Source organism: Macadamia integrifolia, chromosome 6 (genome assembly GCF_013358625.1).
Source record: "Macadamia integrifolia cultivar HAES 741 chromosome 6, SCU_Mint_v3, whole genome shotgun sequence".
Classification (NCBI taxonomy): Eukaryota; Viridiplantae; Streptophyta; class Magnoliopsida; order Proteales; family Proteaceae; genus Macadamia; species Macadamia integrifolia.
In genome coordinates, this window is record NC_056562.1 from 12,784,838 (window position 1) to 12,800,837 (window position 16,000).

At 40.4% G+C, this 16,000-nt stretch overlaps 2 protein-coding genes and 1 pseudogene across 7 annotated transcripts; all 3 read right to left on the reverse strand.

Annotated features, from left to right (window-relative positions):
• Positions 1 to 1,048: 1,048 nt before the first annotated feature.
• Positions 1,049 to 7,555, reverse strand: LOC122082071 (annotated as a pseudogene).
• LOC122080669 lies at positions 4,974 to 6,911 on the reverse strand. The gene is made up of 2 exons (XM_042647480.1): positions 5,773 to 6,911; positions 4,974 to 5,455 (listed from the first exon to the last, which is right to left on the reverse strand). The coding sequence occupies exons 1-2, from the start codon at positions 6,217 to 6,219 to the stop codon at positions 5,144 to 5,146; spliced, it is 759 nt and encodes a 252-aa protein (XP_042503414.1). The 5' UTR covers positions 6,220 to 6,911; the 3' UTR covers positions 4,974 to 5,143.
• Positions 7,556 to 9,471: 1,916 nt separating the features above from the next.
• Positions 9,472 to 12,574, reverse strand: LOC122081184 (UDP-glycosyltransferase 73C25-like). 6 transcript variants are annotated; one of them, XM_042648193.1, is made up of 2 exons: positions 10,302 to 12,574; positions 9,472 to 10,210 (listed from the first exon to the last, which is right to left on the reverse strand). In XM_042648193.1, exon 1 carries the CDS (start codon positions 12,432 to 12,434, stop codon positions 10,893 to 10,895), a length of 1,542 nt encoding a protein of 513 aa, XP_042504127.1. In that variant the 5' UTR covers positions 12,435 to 12,574; the 3' UTR covers positions 9,472 to 10,210; positions 10,302 to 10,892. The 6 variants fall into 6 exon arrangements, with proteins under 6 accessions (XP_042504127.1, XP_042504126.1, XP_042504129.1 ...); XM_042648192.1 differs by having other exon boundaries at positions 9,472 to 10,216; XM_042648195.1 differs by having other exon boundaries at positions 9,472 to 9,988; positions 10,092 to 12,574.
• Positions 12,575 to 16,000: the final 3,426 nt, after the last annotated feature.

The following is a 16,000-nucleotide window of genomic DNA, read 5'->3' on the forward strand; positions in this document are numbered from 1 at the left end:
AAGTTTCTGTTGGCATTGAGTTGTTTAGTAACCTCCTATTTCAGCTCTCCAGTTATTAGCTCGGCATCATTGGTATGAACTTCCTCAGATCGGACCATTTTCTTCTCAACCTCCAATTGGCCTGTGACCTTGTGCAGCTCCCTATGAAGGCGCTTTGCCTCCTCCTCCGCCTTTGAACAAGCGACAACCACATTCTTGAACCGTTGAGTAGCCTCGACTGAGAAAGTGAAGTAGAGCGTTTCGCACCGAATAGATAGCGCAAGTCATATGAAAGTCGAGATCGAATTAAATACCCTAGCAGATCAATCCAAACTGCTAGAGTGGGGGGCTGGTGATGAGGTAAAATATGTCCCCTTCCTCAGCACGGTTGAAGCGTGCATGTAAACCTGAACAGAACACTGACCAACGACCTCGGCCTCTCCTCATGCCAACCAGTCACCTCGGCTCGACCGACCTGTCACCTTGGCTTGGCACAGTCAAGTAAGGCACCCAGAAACGTGCACACATCCACTCCTACATTCAAGGGACATGATCCCTGATCAAGGGGACAGGACTCTATCCACTACACGTCATCTGAGGCATCCACCCCTCTCACAACTTGCACCTCCGAAATCAAAGGGAAATATTCCCAGAACATGCCCCGGAACCCGAAATATTTCTAGAATCACAGAGCCACTCCCCTCAAGGACTCTACGCCTAAATAGGACTCTTCACAAACGCCCCTCCCTCTCTCTCCATCAGTAGCCTATAAATACTAAGGTAAACCTCCATCATGGGGGATCGATCACTTCTCTTTTGACTGAATACTCTCTTGAGTATCTGCTATGGAATGATCTGACTTAGGCATCGGAGAGTCCCCGTCGGGTCAGTCCGGCTCTCCCCTGTCTTCTTTTCTGTGCAGGTCTACTGGAGCCTCAAGAGATGCAAGGAAGATTGGCTGGTCAATTTTTACCGCATCAACTATGATTCAAGGGCTTAATTTATCCTTATATACATTGGAATTATAAAAATTTATTACTCTCCTTGAAACTTAAATAAAATTTCAAAATCAACTCCTCTCCTTCCATGTTTCTGTATCTTTCTGTGTAACCTTATGCATGATATCTTGAATAAAGAGTGAGATGTTGAGATTAGAAGATCCCCCTTCTTCAACTGCTCTGTTTGGTAAATCCCCAACCTCTCTCGCTTTCTTCCTTACCACTTCTCCTTCCTCTCCACCATCCATTAACATCCCAATAGCTCTCTCAATCTCTTCTCCCTTCACATACACCCCAAGCTTTTCACCGTCCGCCATAGGACAAGAAATGCCTACACCAATCCTTACTCCAATCCCCAAAATCTGCACAGTCAGCGTCTTGTTATAGAATTGATCCCCAAACATGGGCCAAGTCATCATAGGCACCCCTGCACTCGCCCCTTCCAGGGTTGAGTTCCACCCAAGATGTGTAACAAACCCTCCCACCGCCCTGTGCGACAAGATCAACACTTGTGCCGCCCAGCCCCGAATCAATAGACCTCTTCCTTTCGTCCTCTCTTCAAATCCTTTTTTCGATAACCATCTCTCCAACTCTTGTGATACTTGTCTGATTACCCAAATGAATGGGTGATTCGATCTCTCCAAGGCCAACCCAATTTCTATCAATTGTGAAGGAGCTAAGGGACGTAAGCTCCCAAGATAGACGTAAATGACAAAAGCTGCCTCTCTTAAATCCAACCACTCCAAGCATTTGACCTCATCAATGGCTGCTTTATTACCTCTATCAGCCTTATCTGAGGCTTCTTTGTTGTATAGTGAAACAGGGCCAATACACCAGGCTTTCTTCCCCATAAGCTTCTAGTACTCATCTACATAAATAGGTTCTAGTTCATAGAAACTATTAATCACAACACCATCTGATGTTTTCTCAGCCTCCCAGACTTATTTTTGGAAATCGTAAACAATTGGTTCATCATCACGAACAGTTCCCAGTAGTTGAGCCTTTGTTAACTGGATTCGATGAGGCATGCCTAGAACCGAGAAGGGCTCCGAATTGGATTTGACATTCTCATGTGGCTTGTAAAGGAGTAAGTTTTGGTTGCACAAGAGACTGAAACTAGACATACCATTGAAGAAAATCCTTGGAATCGCAAACTTAAGAGCTGTATGAGATGTCCATGGAAGACCCATGTCGGAGATTATGCAACTTGGGTGTGGATTCATTTCTTGAAGAGATTTTTCTAAGGCTGGTTGGAGCATGCTTGTAGCTTTCAAGAAGTTTTTCAATAGATCTTGTGAAGGGAGATGGTCGAGGTTCTCACTGAAGAAAATGGTTTTTCATATATGTTATAAAATGATGATTACATATTTATACCCATACACAATTGCTGACTGGACTCTCAACTCTCTATCCTAACCATGTGATAACAGTTAGTTGGTTATGAATTTGTTACATGGGTCTTGATACAGTGTATCACAGTGTTAAGTAGTATGCTATGGTGGCGTATCCCTAACATCCCCCCTCAAGCGAGGTGGTGGTGAACCCACAGTGAGCTTGCCCTTAAGATATTGGAACCGAGATCTTGATAACCCTTTGGTTAGAATATCAGCAACTTGGTCGATAGTTGAAATATATCGAACAACCAATTGCTTGGTAGCGACCATATCCCAGACAAAGTGAAAATCAATTTCAATGTACTTAGTTCGTGAATGGAAAATCAGATTTTCCGTAAGATATGTTGCTCTGATGTTGTCACACCAAACCGTTGGTGGGTGAGGAAGAAATACACCTAACTCATGTAATAGAGAGCGTATCCAAATGAGTTCTATAGAGACAGATGCCATAGCTCGGTACTCAGCCTCCATAGAGGATCGCGACACAGTTCGGTGTTTGTGGGAGCACCAAGAGACCAAATTGGACCAGAGAAATATTCCATACCCTGTGGTAGATTTACGATCTACTGGATAGCCGGCCCAGTCCGCATTGGAGAACACCTGTAGGACAATAGGAGATCATTGAAAAAATAGACCCTCAACAACCATGTGTTTGAGATATCGCAAAATTCGTTTGACAGCTATCCAATGAAGATCAGTTGGAGAATGCATGAATTGGGCCACTCTATTGATGGCAAAACTGATATCCAGCTGGGTTAATGTGAGATATTAAAGTGCTCCAACCACGTGACGGTATTCAGTCCCATTAGGAAGAGACTTGCCAGATTTTGTTTCAAGAGGTGTCATGGCAATTGGAGTATGAATTAGTTTGGCGCCTGTCATATCGGTCGACTAGAGTAAATTGAGAATATATTTACGCTCTACACCAAGAAAATAATTGAGATCCCCTAGTTCCTTTAAGGTAAATGTGTGGGACAGAGCTTAAACGAGGTCGGATATAGCCGAGGGAGAGTTACCAGTGACGACTAGATCATCAACATAGACCAAAAAATATATGGTGACATCCTTAGATCGAAAGATGAACAACGATGTATCGGTTTTGGAAGACTAAAATCCTTGGGAGATGAGGAAGGTACTCAACTTAGTATACCAAGCCCGAGGAACTTGTTTTAGCCCATATAGTGATTTCTGTAGTAGACAAACATAATCTAGTCATGAGGGATTGATAAATCTAGGAGGTTGAACCATGTGAACAGTCTCTGTTAAGTCCCCATGCAAAAATGCATTGCGAATGTCAAATTGTTTGAGCGACCAACCATGTGTGATAGAAAGGAACAGAATGACCCAAATGGTTGTCGCCTTGACAACAGGACTGAAAGTTTCCTGATAATCAAGTCCCGGCCTTTGATGAAAGCCTTTGGCAACAAGCTGAGCTTTATGGCGCTCAATTGTACCATCAGAATGATGTTTAATGCGAAAAATCCATTTACATCCAATAGGATTTTACGAAGAAGAAGGTGGAACGAGGGTCCATGTACCATTATATATTAGTGCATTTAGTTCTTCGTGCATAGCCGCACGCCATTCTAGTATCTTCAAGGTTTGTGAAGCACAAGTTGGCTCAAATGAATCAATAAGAGGATGCTTCGTCGCAATTAGATTTAGCTTCGATGATTGCCGAAGGGAACCTGTGCGAGAGCATGTGACCATGTGATGTTTGGACATTGGTTGTGTTACATGATCCAACACAGGTAAAGAAGATGATTCAGATCTGGAACCATTTATGGGTTACTAACCCGAAGTGGACACATATGGTTTTGTGAGTCTGATGGGCTATGTAATGGTAATGGGCTAGGAACTGTACAAGGAGGATGTGATGAGGTTGCAGATGGGCCTAGATCCAAAGGAGAAGAAGAGGTTGATGAATGAGGTAATGGGCCATATGTGGATGATGGGTCAAAGACATTTGGATGTCCAATTGGTATGGGATTAATAAAAGTGGGCTGAATAGAAGAAATAGGTATACATGGGTAGATGATAGGTTGTGGGAGGCAGTACCAGGTATCCACGATTATGGTTTGAGACTCAGTGGAGGTTGATATGGAGGAGTAAGGGAAATGGATTCTTCAAAAATAACATGACGTGAAATGTAGAGTTTGTTCATGGAAGAGTCGAAGCACCGGTACCCTTTGTGTTGAAGAGAATATCCCAGACAATGCAAGGCCGAGATCTGGGTTCCAACTTATGTCAAGAATAGGGCCGCAGCCATGGATAGCACAGACATCCAAATATGCAAAGAGCTCTGTAATCTGAAGCTATATGAAATAGGCATTGAAGAAGACTAAGATTGCCAATCAAGGAAGAAGGCATCCTGTTGATGAGGTATACGGCAGTAAGAAATGCATAACTCCAAAACTGGGTTGGTAGATGAGCATGAAATAGCAAAGCCAGTCCTGTTTCAATCACATGTCGATGCTTCCTTTCGACCAAGCCATTCTGAGCTTGAGTATGAGGACATGAAAACTGATGAGAGAATCCATGGATTTAAAGAAATGGGTCAATTTATGAAATTCTCCACCACCATCACTTTGAACTATTTTGATTTTACTGCTAAAGAAATTCTCAACATATGATTTAAAGGAAGTAAAGATAGACAACACCTCGGATTTAGCAGTCATTGGGTACAACCAACTATATCTACTGTAGTCATCCACAAACAACACATAGTAAGAAAATTTATCTACAGAAGTAACAGGTGCTTTACCCCAGACATCATAGTGAATTATTTCTAATGGTGAAAAGCTTATAGAAGTGGATGGCATAAATGGAAGGCGATGACTCTTCGATAGCTGACACGCATCGCAAAATAGTCTTCTTATTACCGGAGAATGGTATATTAAACTGGCTGAGGACAGAATGAACAATTTTGTAAGATGGATGGCCAAGGCAATGATGCCAATTGACCGCAGGTGCATGAACGCCAACCATAACGATTGATGGGGATGACGGAGCCTCTGTAAAGTGCATTTGATATAAGCCATTCTCACTCCGGCCTTGATTCAAAATCTTCTTGGTCTCCTTATCCTTTATGAAAATTGTGTGAGAAGTAAATTCAAAATAAACATTGTTCTCTTTAGCAAATCTTTGAATAGATAGGAGATTCCTCTTTATATTAGGTACACAGAGGATGTTTGTCATTTTAAAATTGCAAGCAGATGATGAAAAGACCGAAGAGCCAATGTGAGTAATTTCCAAACCTTGGCCATTACCAATTTGAATCTGGTCTGGGCCAGAGTATGGAAAATTAATGGCAAGATTGCTTAGATCTGTAGTCAAGTGGTTGTTAGACCCTGAATCAAGAATCCAAGATGATGAGAACGAAGTTGTCGACAAGAATGTACCAAGATAGGCATGGTTAAACCTCTGCGAACAGTGTGAGGCAGTGTGACCATTAACATTGCAGATTTGACAGGCAAATCGAGGCTGATTTGTAAAGGTTGGAGATGCTGGTCTTTCACTCTGTGCTGGTGAAAAAGTATCAAGAGAGTTGTATCCTGGTTGTTGATTGTTACCATATCCTTGACCGCTAGATCCATGAGGGAAGGAACCAGCAGATTTACCATAGCCTCGATAGGAACCATCTTGCAATGGAGAGGAACTATGGCCACCAGATCGACCTCCTCGATTCTGGTTGTAGTAACGATGTCCGGATCTTGATCTGTTGTAGTGAAAATTGTTCGAACCACCACCGCGAGATTTGAATGATGAGGAATTATAAGTGCTTGAGGCAGCATTAGTAGTGATAACAATAGAAGATTCATTAGCAGTGGAACTGAGAAAGCTTTCATGGCTCAAGAGTAATCCCGTAAGTTCAACAAATGAAATTGGTTCTTGTCGCAGGCGAACTATGGTCACAAAATCTCGATACTCCGAACCGAAACCTCTTAGAGCAGCAAGAACAAGATCCTCTTCATCGAGGGGCTGATCGATAGCAACAAGTGTGTCTGCAATGGATCAGATCTGAAGAATGTATTCTGTAATTGACTCAGAACCACATTGTATACGTGAGAGTCGATCCTTCAGATCCATAATGTGAGTTCTTGACGAAGGTGCATAGACACGGGAAAGTGTTGTCCATGCTTCAGATGAGGTAGCGGCGCTTACCACATGAGAGATAGCACTCTCAGTAAGGGATGAGATTATCCAACTCAAGATCAACTGATCTTGTTTATCCCATAGCGCAGAAGTGAAACCAGATGTAGAGGAATTTTCAGATTCATCAATAGGTCGAGGAAAGGTTCCATTAATGTACCCTAAGAGATTGTAACCTCTGAGGAGTGGAAGACATTGTGCTCTCCAGAGCATATAGTTCGAACTCATCAATTTCAAAGGCAATTGCGGAGAGACGTTATGAGCAACTAAGGACGAAGCTGTGCTCATATCAGAAATGGAGGTTGCTTCTGAGACGCCATGAGAGCTTCTTTGGAATGAACACCGGAGTGCCTTGCTTTGCCAGGGGAGGAAGACGAAGCAAGTAGGATCAAGAAGAAAACTTGTCTGAGCAGAAAACTGCTCTGATACCATGAAGAAAATGGTTTTTCATATATTTATAAAATGATGATTACATATTTATACCCATACACAATTGCTAACTGGACTCTCAACTCTCTATCCTAACCATGTGATAACAGTTAGTTGGTTATGAATTTGTTACATGGGTCTTGATACAGTGCATCACAGTGTCAAGTAGTATGCTACGGTGGCTTGTCCCTAACACTCACATCCCTCTAGGAGCCCGGCTTCCTTAGATAGGAAATGAAGTTGGAGAAGTTGGATTTGGAGGCCTGATTCGGCGGCCCGGTTGATGATGGGTTTGAATCGAAAAGCGTTAAGTGGGGTGGTGACGATGGTGATGGTGGCGCCTTGTTGGGCTAGCAATTTGGCTATGTCCGTCATTGGGATCATGTGGCCTTGGGCCATTAGAGGAATCAGAATGAAATGAAGCTCATGGTGATCACTGGAAGCCATAGACTGAGTCGGAAAATCTGGATCAGTGAAATGAGAGCTCCAGTTTGGTGGTTTTAGGTCAACAAGAAATGTTTTCTTGGAGGGACATGGCGCTGCGCCAAGACAGAGAGATGCAAAATGATCATCACATCGTACTGATAATGCTTTATTGTACATCCTTATTGGCCAAAAAGCGACCCAGCACGTTGGTCCCACCCAGAGAACTTTAATCCTATAAAAAAAAAAAACACTACTACTGTGAGTGAGTTTTGTTCTTTTGGTTTTTAGTCTGATAAAGAGTGGTTATCCATGGCCATGAGGTGGTCTGGTCTGCGTTGTAGCACAAAACGTTCATGATTAGTGATGTAAGCGCTCACATCGCTTTGATTAGAAAATTCCTTATGTATGTGACTATCTACCATACGCCTTTTGATAATACTGTGATCCAATGAGCCTGATAGCGTGAATTATGATTGAAGAGAGTCGGTCTTGTCGGGCCTGATAGATTGTGATTAATTTAAGGTTTCATACCATTTATGTCTAGGTAATTAGACTTTAATATTTAATCCATGGATATGTTTCTAATCGTTTCATAATCAAGTTAATTGAATAATCAGATTATGGTTAATTTATTATTTGGGTGATAAAAAGTCCTTATATGTGTTACATTCAGGTTAAATGAGTTTAAACGGGCTAACTAGACTATAAATGGTTGGTTATCAAACAATCATAATATTCAGGTAGTCCTTCCGTCAGGTGATTGTCAGGCCACTCACTATTTTACACTAAGAATGCCAATTATTAATTGATGGTTTCTTAAACCTGACACATTTAATAATTGACCGGACTAAATCCAAATCCACTAGTGTAGACCAACTTTTACACTCAAACCCTTGACTTCCAACCCTTTCCAAGGTTGTGACCATTTCTCAATTGGCTCACTCATTGTCTCACAATGCACCCATCCAGGATGGAAGGTGCAGGTTGCAAGCTACTTTTTAGTAAGTTGTCTTCTCATTCACATGGACTCACCAATTGTTTGTTAATCTAATGGTAAAATGATAGTTAACTAAAGTGTAAAAGATTGCTACATAGTCATTGTACATATTTTTATATAACTTTCTAACACAATAAACAGGGGGCTTACATTGATACTCTCTTTCTTTTTTTCTTTCTTCTATATTAACCATGTGGGTCCCATGTGGACTCGTATAGATATATTATTTGCCAACCTTTCGTTGGTGTAATGTATAAATTCCTTATTATACTACCTTTGTAGGAAAACTTATCTCTTGACTAAATATACTAAAGTGCGTACAAAATACGAACTAAACAAAACCCTAATTTAGGAATTCCCAAATCAAAATGGAAGTAGTCTTCTCTCTCCAAATCTACATCATTCACCTCAACAGTGCCATGTGTCATCCTCTGCAAGTAGAGTAACACAGGAATTGCAAGATGAGGAATAACAGAGGATTTCGATCCATTGAGAGAGTCGAAGAAGTTAGAGTTGGTATGTTGATGCCGTATAGCCTCAGAATAGGATAGAGAATGTTGGAAGGCTTATGACTATGTTGATGCAGGGATCATTTTTCATTTTCTTTTTCATTTATTTGGAAATACAACTGATATAATATATTTGTTTTAAGGGAATAATAAGTACTTAATTTCCTATTAAAGAGTAGGTTTTCAAAATCTATGAAACTACTAGAACTTTTGATGTCTACTAACCAAAGCCTTTAAAATCTTAAAAAGTGCCATGCATTTATTTCAACTATTTTCTTAAAAAAATTTTCCCTTAAAAGATCAAAAAATTTAGAGGAAATTACACTCCCCTCATCTATATGTTTCAATTATTACACTCAGACTCCTTGTGAAATTTATAATTACAAATGCACCCTGTGGTGTTAACATTGTTAGAATCAAATGTTAAATGTCCTTTTTACCCCATCCCCTTTGTCTAAAACTCAAGTCTTTCAACTTCTCCATCTTCGTTCCTAGCGGCGGTAGGCGAGAACACTCTATTCCCTTCTTCTTCTCTGCCTCCATTCAGCAGCGGCGGGAACACTCCATTCCTTTTTTTTTTTTTTTGCCCGTCGGCGATGGTGAATCCATGCTTCTTTTCTCTCCATCCTCCAAGCTTGCCAGTTCCTTGCACAGTACAAGAATCTTACAATCCCTTCTCTCCCTACCTATAATCTTTAATTAATTGAAAATTAGCAGTTTAAAGAACAAGAAGAAGCCCAAAAATCCTAATTTGACAATATAAAACAACAGATCAACCTTAAAAGAAAAATATTGTGGCCGATAATATCATTTACCAAAATTCATTAAAATAGAGAAGAAACGAGAGTTTACCAAAAAAAAAAATGAAAAAAAAAGAAAGTGAAATACTAAGAAAAATGGGCAGATGAAAACGAAAATTCCATCGAATAATTGAAGAAATAAGGTGTATATCTATGCAGGAATCAAAAGAAAAATAGATCTGAAATTACCGTTGAGATATGGTAGGGAATAAACAAATCAAAGCAGAATTGCAAAGACCTTCCAAGAGAGAATGAGGAACGGCGAGGAGTAGAAGAGAGGTGAGGGCTTCTCAAATTCTCAGGCCTTGGGAGATGAAGCCAGCGTCATTCGATCAAATACTGTTGCCGAGATCGTTTTCTTGAATAAATAAAGAATGAATGAGATTTCAGAAATAGAAATCCCTCACCGATTTTAGAACCGTAAATCCCTCTTTCCAATTTCAGATTTCTCTTTCTTACTTCATATTCTTTTTCCTTTTCTTCTATCTTTTCTGCTTTGTACCCTGCAACTGATTCTTTAAAGCCTCTGTGTCTTGTTACAGAGATTAATATTATGATCAAATTTAACAAGGGAAGCTATAATAAGAGGAAACAGAAGTTGTAAGCTGTAAACTTACTCTCCCAAAGCCCTAAGACTTCGATCATAAACGATTTAATCTCTCGAAGCCCTAACTCTCCCAAATCTGCGATTTAATCTAACCTTAGACTTCGGTCTTCAACGATGAACGAACTTTGATCTTCAAGGAGATAAACCACCTTCGATCGCCAAAATCTTCGATTTCAAAGTTCGAAAACCATTGAGGAATAAAGAGTAGAAGTTTGGAGTGTAAACCCTCCATTGTCTTAATAAGTTGGGGGCAAATTCGTCATCTCCTATAGGCTAATGGTATTTTGGGGTTTATGAAAAAAGTATAATACACTTAATGGTTCCACACTCACAGTCAGAGTGCTATTGATAGAATCTAGAACTTAGAAGGAAAAGGAGTGTAATTTCAAACTTCGTAGGAAAAGGTTATGTAATACTTGAAACATACAAGGGAGGGGAATGTAATTTCCTCTTAAATTTATTGAAAGAATACATTAAAGTAACCACAAAAATCAATAGCTAATAAAAAGAATCCAACCTACCACATTGCCATCAGCTAGGTCCTCCATCACTTTTAACAAGACCTGAATCTAGGACGAGTTAGTGCATCAGAAGCTAACTCCTACCTTATATGACTAGTGGAACTCCTCTCCAAATTGATTGTTGCTGCATGTTTCTGTTCTACCTGATGCCTTATATCTTGAATAAATAGTGAGAGGTTGAGATGAGAAGAACCCCCTTCTTCAACTGCTCTTTTCGCTAGCTCCCCAACCTCTCTAGCTTTCTTCCTTACCACTTCTCCTTCCTCTCCGCCACCATCCATTAACATCCCAATCGCCTTTTCAACCTCTTCACTCTTCACATACACCCCAAGCTTCTCACCACACCCAATTTCACAAGGGACTTCAACACCAACCCTTATTCCAATCCCCAAAATCTGCACAATCAGTTTCTCGTTATAGAATTGATCCGCAAACATGGGCCATGTTATCATAGGCACACCTGCGCTCACCCCTTCCAGGGTCGAGTTCCACCCACAATGTGTTACAAACCCTCCCACTGCCCTGTGTGACAAGATCAACACTTGTGGCGCCCAGCCCCTAATCAATAGACCTCTTCCTTTCGTCCTCTCTTCAAATCCTTCTTCCAAAAACCATCTCTCCAACTCTTGTGATGGTTTATTTTTGTTACCTTGTCTGATTACCCATATGAATGGGCGTTTCGATCTCTCCAAGGCCAACCCAATTTCTATCAATTGTGAAGGAGCTAAGGGACATAAGCTCCCAAGACAGACATAAACGACAGAAGCTACCTCTCTTGAATCCAACCACTCCAAGCATTTGACCTCATCAATGGCTGCTTTATTACCTCTGTCAGCCTTATCTGAGGCTTCTTTGTTGTATAGTGACACAGGACCAACACACCAAGCTTTCTTCCCCATAAGCTTTTGGTACCCATCAACATAACTAGATTCTAATTCGTAAAAACTATTGATCACTACACCATCCGATGTTCGCTCACCTTCTCTGACTTGTATTAGAAAATCTTGGAATAATGGTTCATCTTCACGAGCAGTTCGAAGTAGCTGAGACTTTGTTAACTGGATTCGATGAGGCATCCCTGGAACCATGAAAGGTTCCGAATCGGATTCGACACTCTCATGTGGCTTGTAAAGGAGTAAGTTTTGGTTACATAAGAGACTGAAGCTAGACATACCATTGAAGAAAAACCTTGGAATCCCAAACTTAAGAGCCGTATGAGATGTCCATGGGAGAGCCATGTCGGAGATTATGCAGCTTGGGTGTGGAACCATTTCTTGAAGAGATTGTTCTAAGGCTGGTCGGAGCATGCTCGTAGCGTTGAAGAAGTTTTCCATCAGTTCTCGTGTGGGGACATGGTCGATGTTCTCACACCCGTCTGGGAGTCCGGCTTCTTTAGATGGGAAACGAAGTTGGAGAAGTTGAATTTGGAGGCCGGATTCCGCTGCCCGATCGATGATGGGCTTGAATCGGAAAGCGTTACCTGGGGTGGTGACGATGGTGATGGTGACGCCCTGCCGAGCTAGCAATCTTGCTATGTCCGTCATTGGGATCATGTGGCCTTGGGCCATTAGAGGAATCAGAATGAAGTGAAGCTCATGGTGGTTACTCGAAGCCATGGCCATGGGAGTTGAAAATCTGGATAAGAGAAATGAAGCTTCAAGTTTTGTGGACAAGATGGGCGTCTCACAGTGTAATACACTTGTGGTTTCAGACCCTTTGGTGATATATACCGTAATATGTTCCAAAATCCAGCCGAACTGGTCTGTGGCTGCTGGCTAGTGACTGCGCGTGAGGTTTCTTTCTTTTGTTTTTTGTCCAATAAAGTGTGGATATGCATGAGCCAAAAGGGAAGGGTGGTGATTCTCCCATGGGACCCTACCCTATATGTTACGAGCCAAAAAAGCATCAAAATCATATGCAGTGAAGTGGTGAGGTACAATGAATATCTAACAAGTAGTAACAACCACCTATGATAACAGATGTTTATTGCACCTCATTGCTCACTGTAGGCAATGTCTATTCAGCCAAAAGCCATGATTGATCTACTTCTACGCACAAAACATTGATAATTGATCAATTCTCATCAAGTTATTGCGTCCGTTCCAATTTCATCTAGGTGATTGAACTCATCATAGTCTAAGGCATGGATATGTTTCTATTTGGATGTTTGATTACATAAACGAATTAATTGACTGGTCAAGTTCTTAACAGGAAAATTGAATATTCAGGTTATAAATTATCCTTAAATGTGCTATATTTAGGTTAAATGGACTTAAACGGATGAATTAGACTGTAAATGGTTGGTTATCTCTCACTCATAGTATTCAGTCAGTCAATCGTTCATTCAGGACGATTGTCGGGCCACTACCTTACACTAAGAATGCCCAATTATTACTTATAATGAGCTGGACCATAATTGCATGTGGACCAACTTTGGACACCCCAACCCATCATGGGAGACTTGTCCTACAAAACAAAGAGAAGAAAGGAGCTATCGCCATAGAAGGCAACTGTAGAGATAAGGTGATTGAGCTCCATTGTCGACTCAAAAATCCCAAAAACAACCAAATTCAACAGGACTCAACCTCCAAAAACAAAAAAACCCTCAATACCACCCTCTTCATTGCACCTCATCCTCACACCCGTAGTATAGAACGACATCGGTGCCGTCAAATTTGACAAATCTTGGAACAACCGTTCATCAAGGAGCTTTTTCACTTGTTGAAATTGTACACGGAGAGGGGTTTTGATTTGAGGACAAAGCTTTCTTCATTGGTTACCTTATTGTTCCGTTTCGTTGCAATGGTAAAGGAAAGGAAAGTGAAATTTTGATACTTTAAAAAGAAAAGTTTATAACCATTAACCCATATGATTGTATAAAATACTTAATTTTTTTAACCATATTTAGAAATGATATATTTTACGTGTAATTTTTATTTTACATACTATAGCAAAGAGTTTTAGATACAAAATGAAATTTAATAACCAAATATGGAATGATTTGAAGTTAATGTTAAAATCACATGGATAATGATTATATATATTTCTTTTTTAAGTATAAAAACTTCACTTCCCTTCCCTTTAATTTTCCTTACAATCGAACATTGCTTACGTGAATCAATAGAAAATGAACAATTACCCTATGTGGATCAGTTTCATATATTTGAAAACCCACAAAATAAGATTCAACACTTGTTTTCAAAATAATTGATAAGCAATTATTAGAATAATTTCTTTTTCTGATAAAGATTATTAGAATAAATGTAATATATTAGTTCTATTTCAATTTGTTTCAAAGTGATGTGAGCGCTTACGTCACTTATCATGATATGTTTTGTGCACCAACTCAAACCACTCATGGCTCTTTACAATAAAAAAATAATAAAGAAGAAACCAATAGCTGTCAGGTTTTTTTTTTTTTTTTTAACAAACATTTATTGATGAAAAGGAATTTGTACTTACCAAATTATAAGATTCTGTCAATCATGAAATAAAAATAGGTCAAACTATTATAAGAGAGAGGTCCAAGGGTTTTCTTCAATGGAAGAGGTCTATTGATTCGGGCTGGGCGTCACAAATGTTGATCTTGTCACATGGGGCGGTGGGAGGGATCATAACACATTGTGGGTGGAACTCGATCGACTCTGGAAGGGTTGAGTGCAGGTGTGTCTATGATAACTTGGCCAATATTTGGAGATCAATCCTATAACGAGAAGCTGATTGTGCAGATTTTGGGGATGGGAGTAAGGGTTGGTGTGGATATTTCTTATTAAATAGGGAAAGGTGAAGAGGTTGGGATGTATGTTGAGAAAGAAGAGGTTGAAAAAGTGATTGGGATGTTAATGGATGGTGGAGAAGACGAAGTGATCATAAGAAGCCAGAGAGGTTGGGGAGATAGCAAACGGAACAGTTGAAGATGGGCGATCTTCTTATCTCAACATCTCACTCTTTATTCAAGATGTAATGTATCAGGTCGCACAGAAACATGCAGACACAATCAATTTGGAGGGGAATTGATCTTGAAGTATCAGATGGTTCAGATCCTGGTTCAAAAGCCAGAGCATGTGGGTGCTTGGTCCAAATGTGGAAGAGCTTTGGTTCAACTGAAGGCCCTCATGTGAAGCCACTTTGTCCGACATGTACACGTCAATCTTTTTCGCTTTTCTTACCAAAAACATAAATCCTCTTTCTTTCTCTTCCCACAAAGAATATCTGTATATGGAAAAAGTTTTCCTCATCGGCGGCTCAACGAGGAGATGACCACGTGCGTGTGACCCCACCAGTCCTTCCCCCAAAAATTGTATCAATAAAATATCTTTTTAATCGTATATCACATGCACTAACATATGTACTGTCATGTGCTAAATATTAAGACATTATATATACATCATAAGTATTGTGACAACAAAGAAAACTCATCTAATATACTTACCACAAAGATTTGTTATTTTTTCAAACCTCGCAAGACACCAAATACTCTTTGAAAACTATAATCAATAATAATGTGGGAAATAAAATCACATGATGGAATAATAAATTCACAATACCAATTGGAAATTGAATAAAAGTAGAGTGAAAAAGACTCTTTTTTTTTAGGGGGGGATAACGAATAACCTCTTGAATCTACCCAGTTTTACAGTTCAAGACCAAGACCCAACATGTCACACCCCGTTCACCCTGAACCGGAGCGGTGACCGAGTTAACACCGATTAACCCAAACCTGCCAGGATCATCAGATACTGTATTCCACCACAGCATACACACACTAACATCAATTCATCAGATCAGCGGAAGACTAAGTTTTACCTGTAAATAATTCCCATATACTTGATACCCAAATGGTGATACAATAATTATATACATTTGGGCCCGAAGGCATGATATATACACAAAAAATAAAGTTCAAATATCAAGTATATATAGGAAATCATCAAAAACATCAGAGTACACAGCTCGGCTCGGTCTCAAGGCTGGAGCTCAGCTCGGCATCAGGGGTTGTGCCCAGCTAGGCATCATGTAGAAGAGCTCAGCTCGGCCTCGGAAGTGGAGCTCAGCACGGCCTCCAAGGTGGAGCTCAGCCCGGCCTCAGAACTGTGGTCCCGCAGCACAGCTCTCACATGCGCAGTCTACGCCGTGCTCAAACTCCTCAGGGGTCCAGCAGTCCTCTTCAGGAAACTCGACTGTGGGA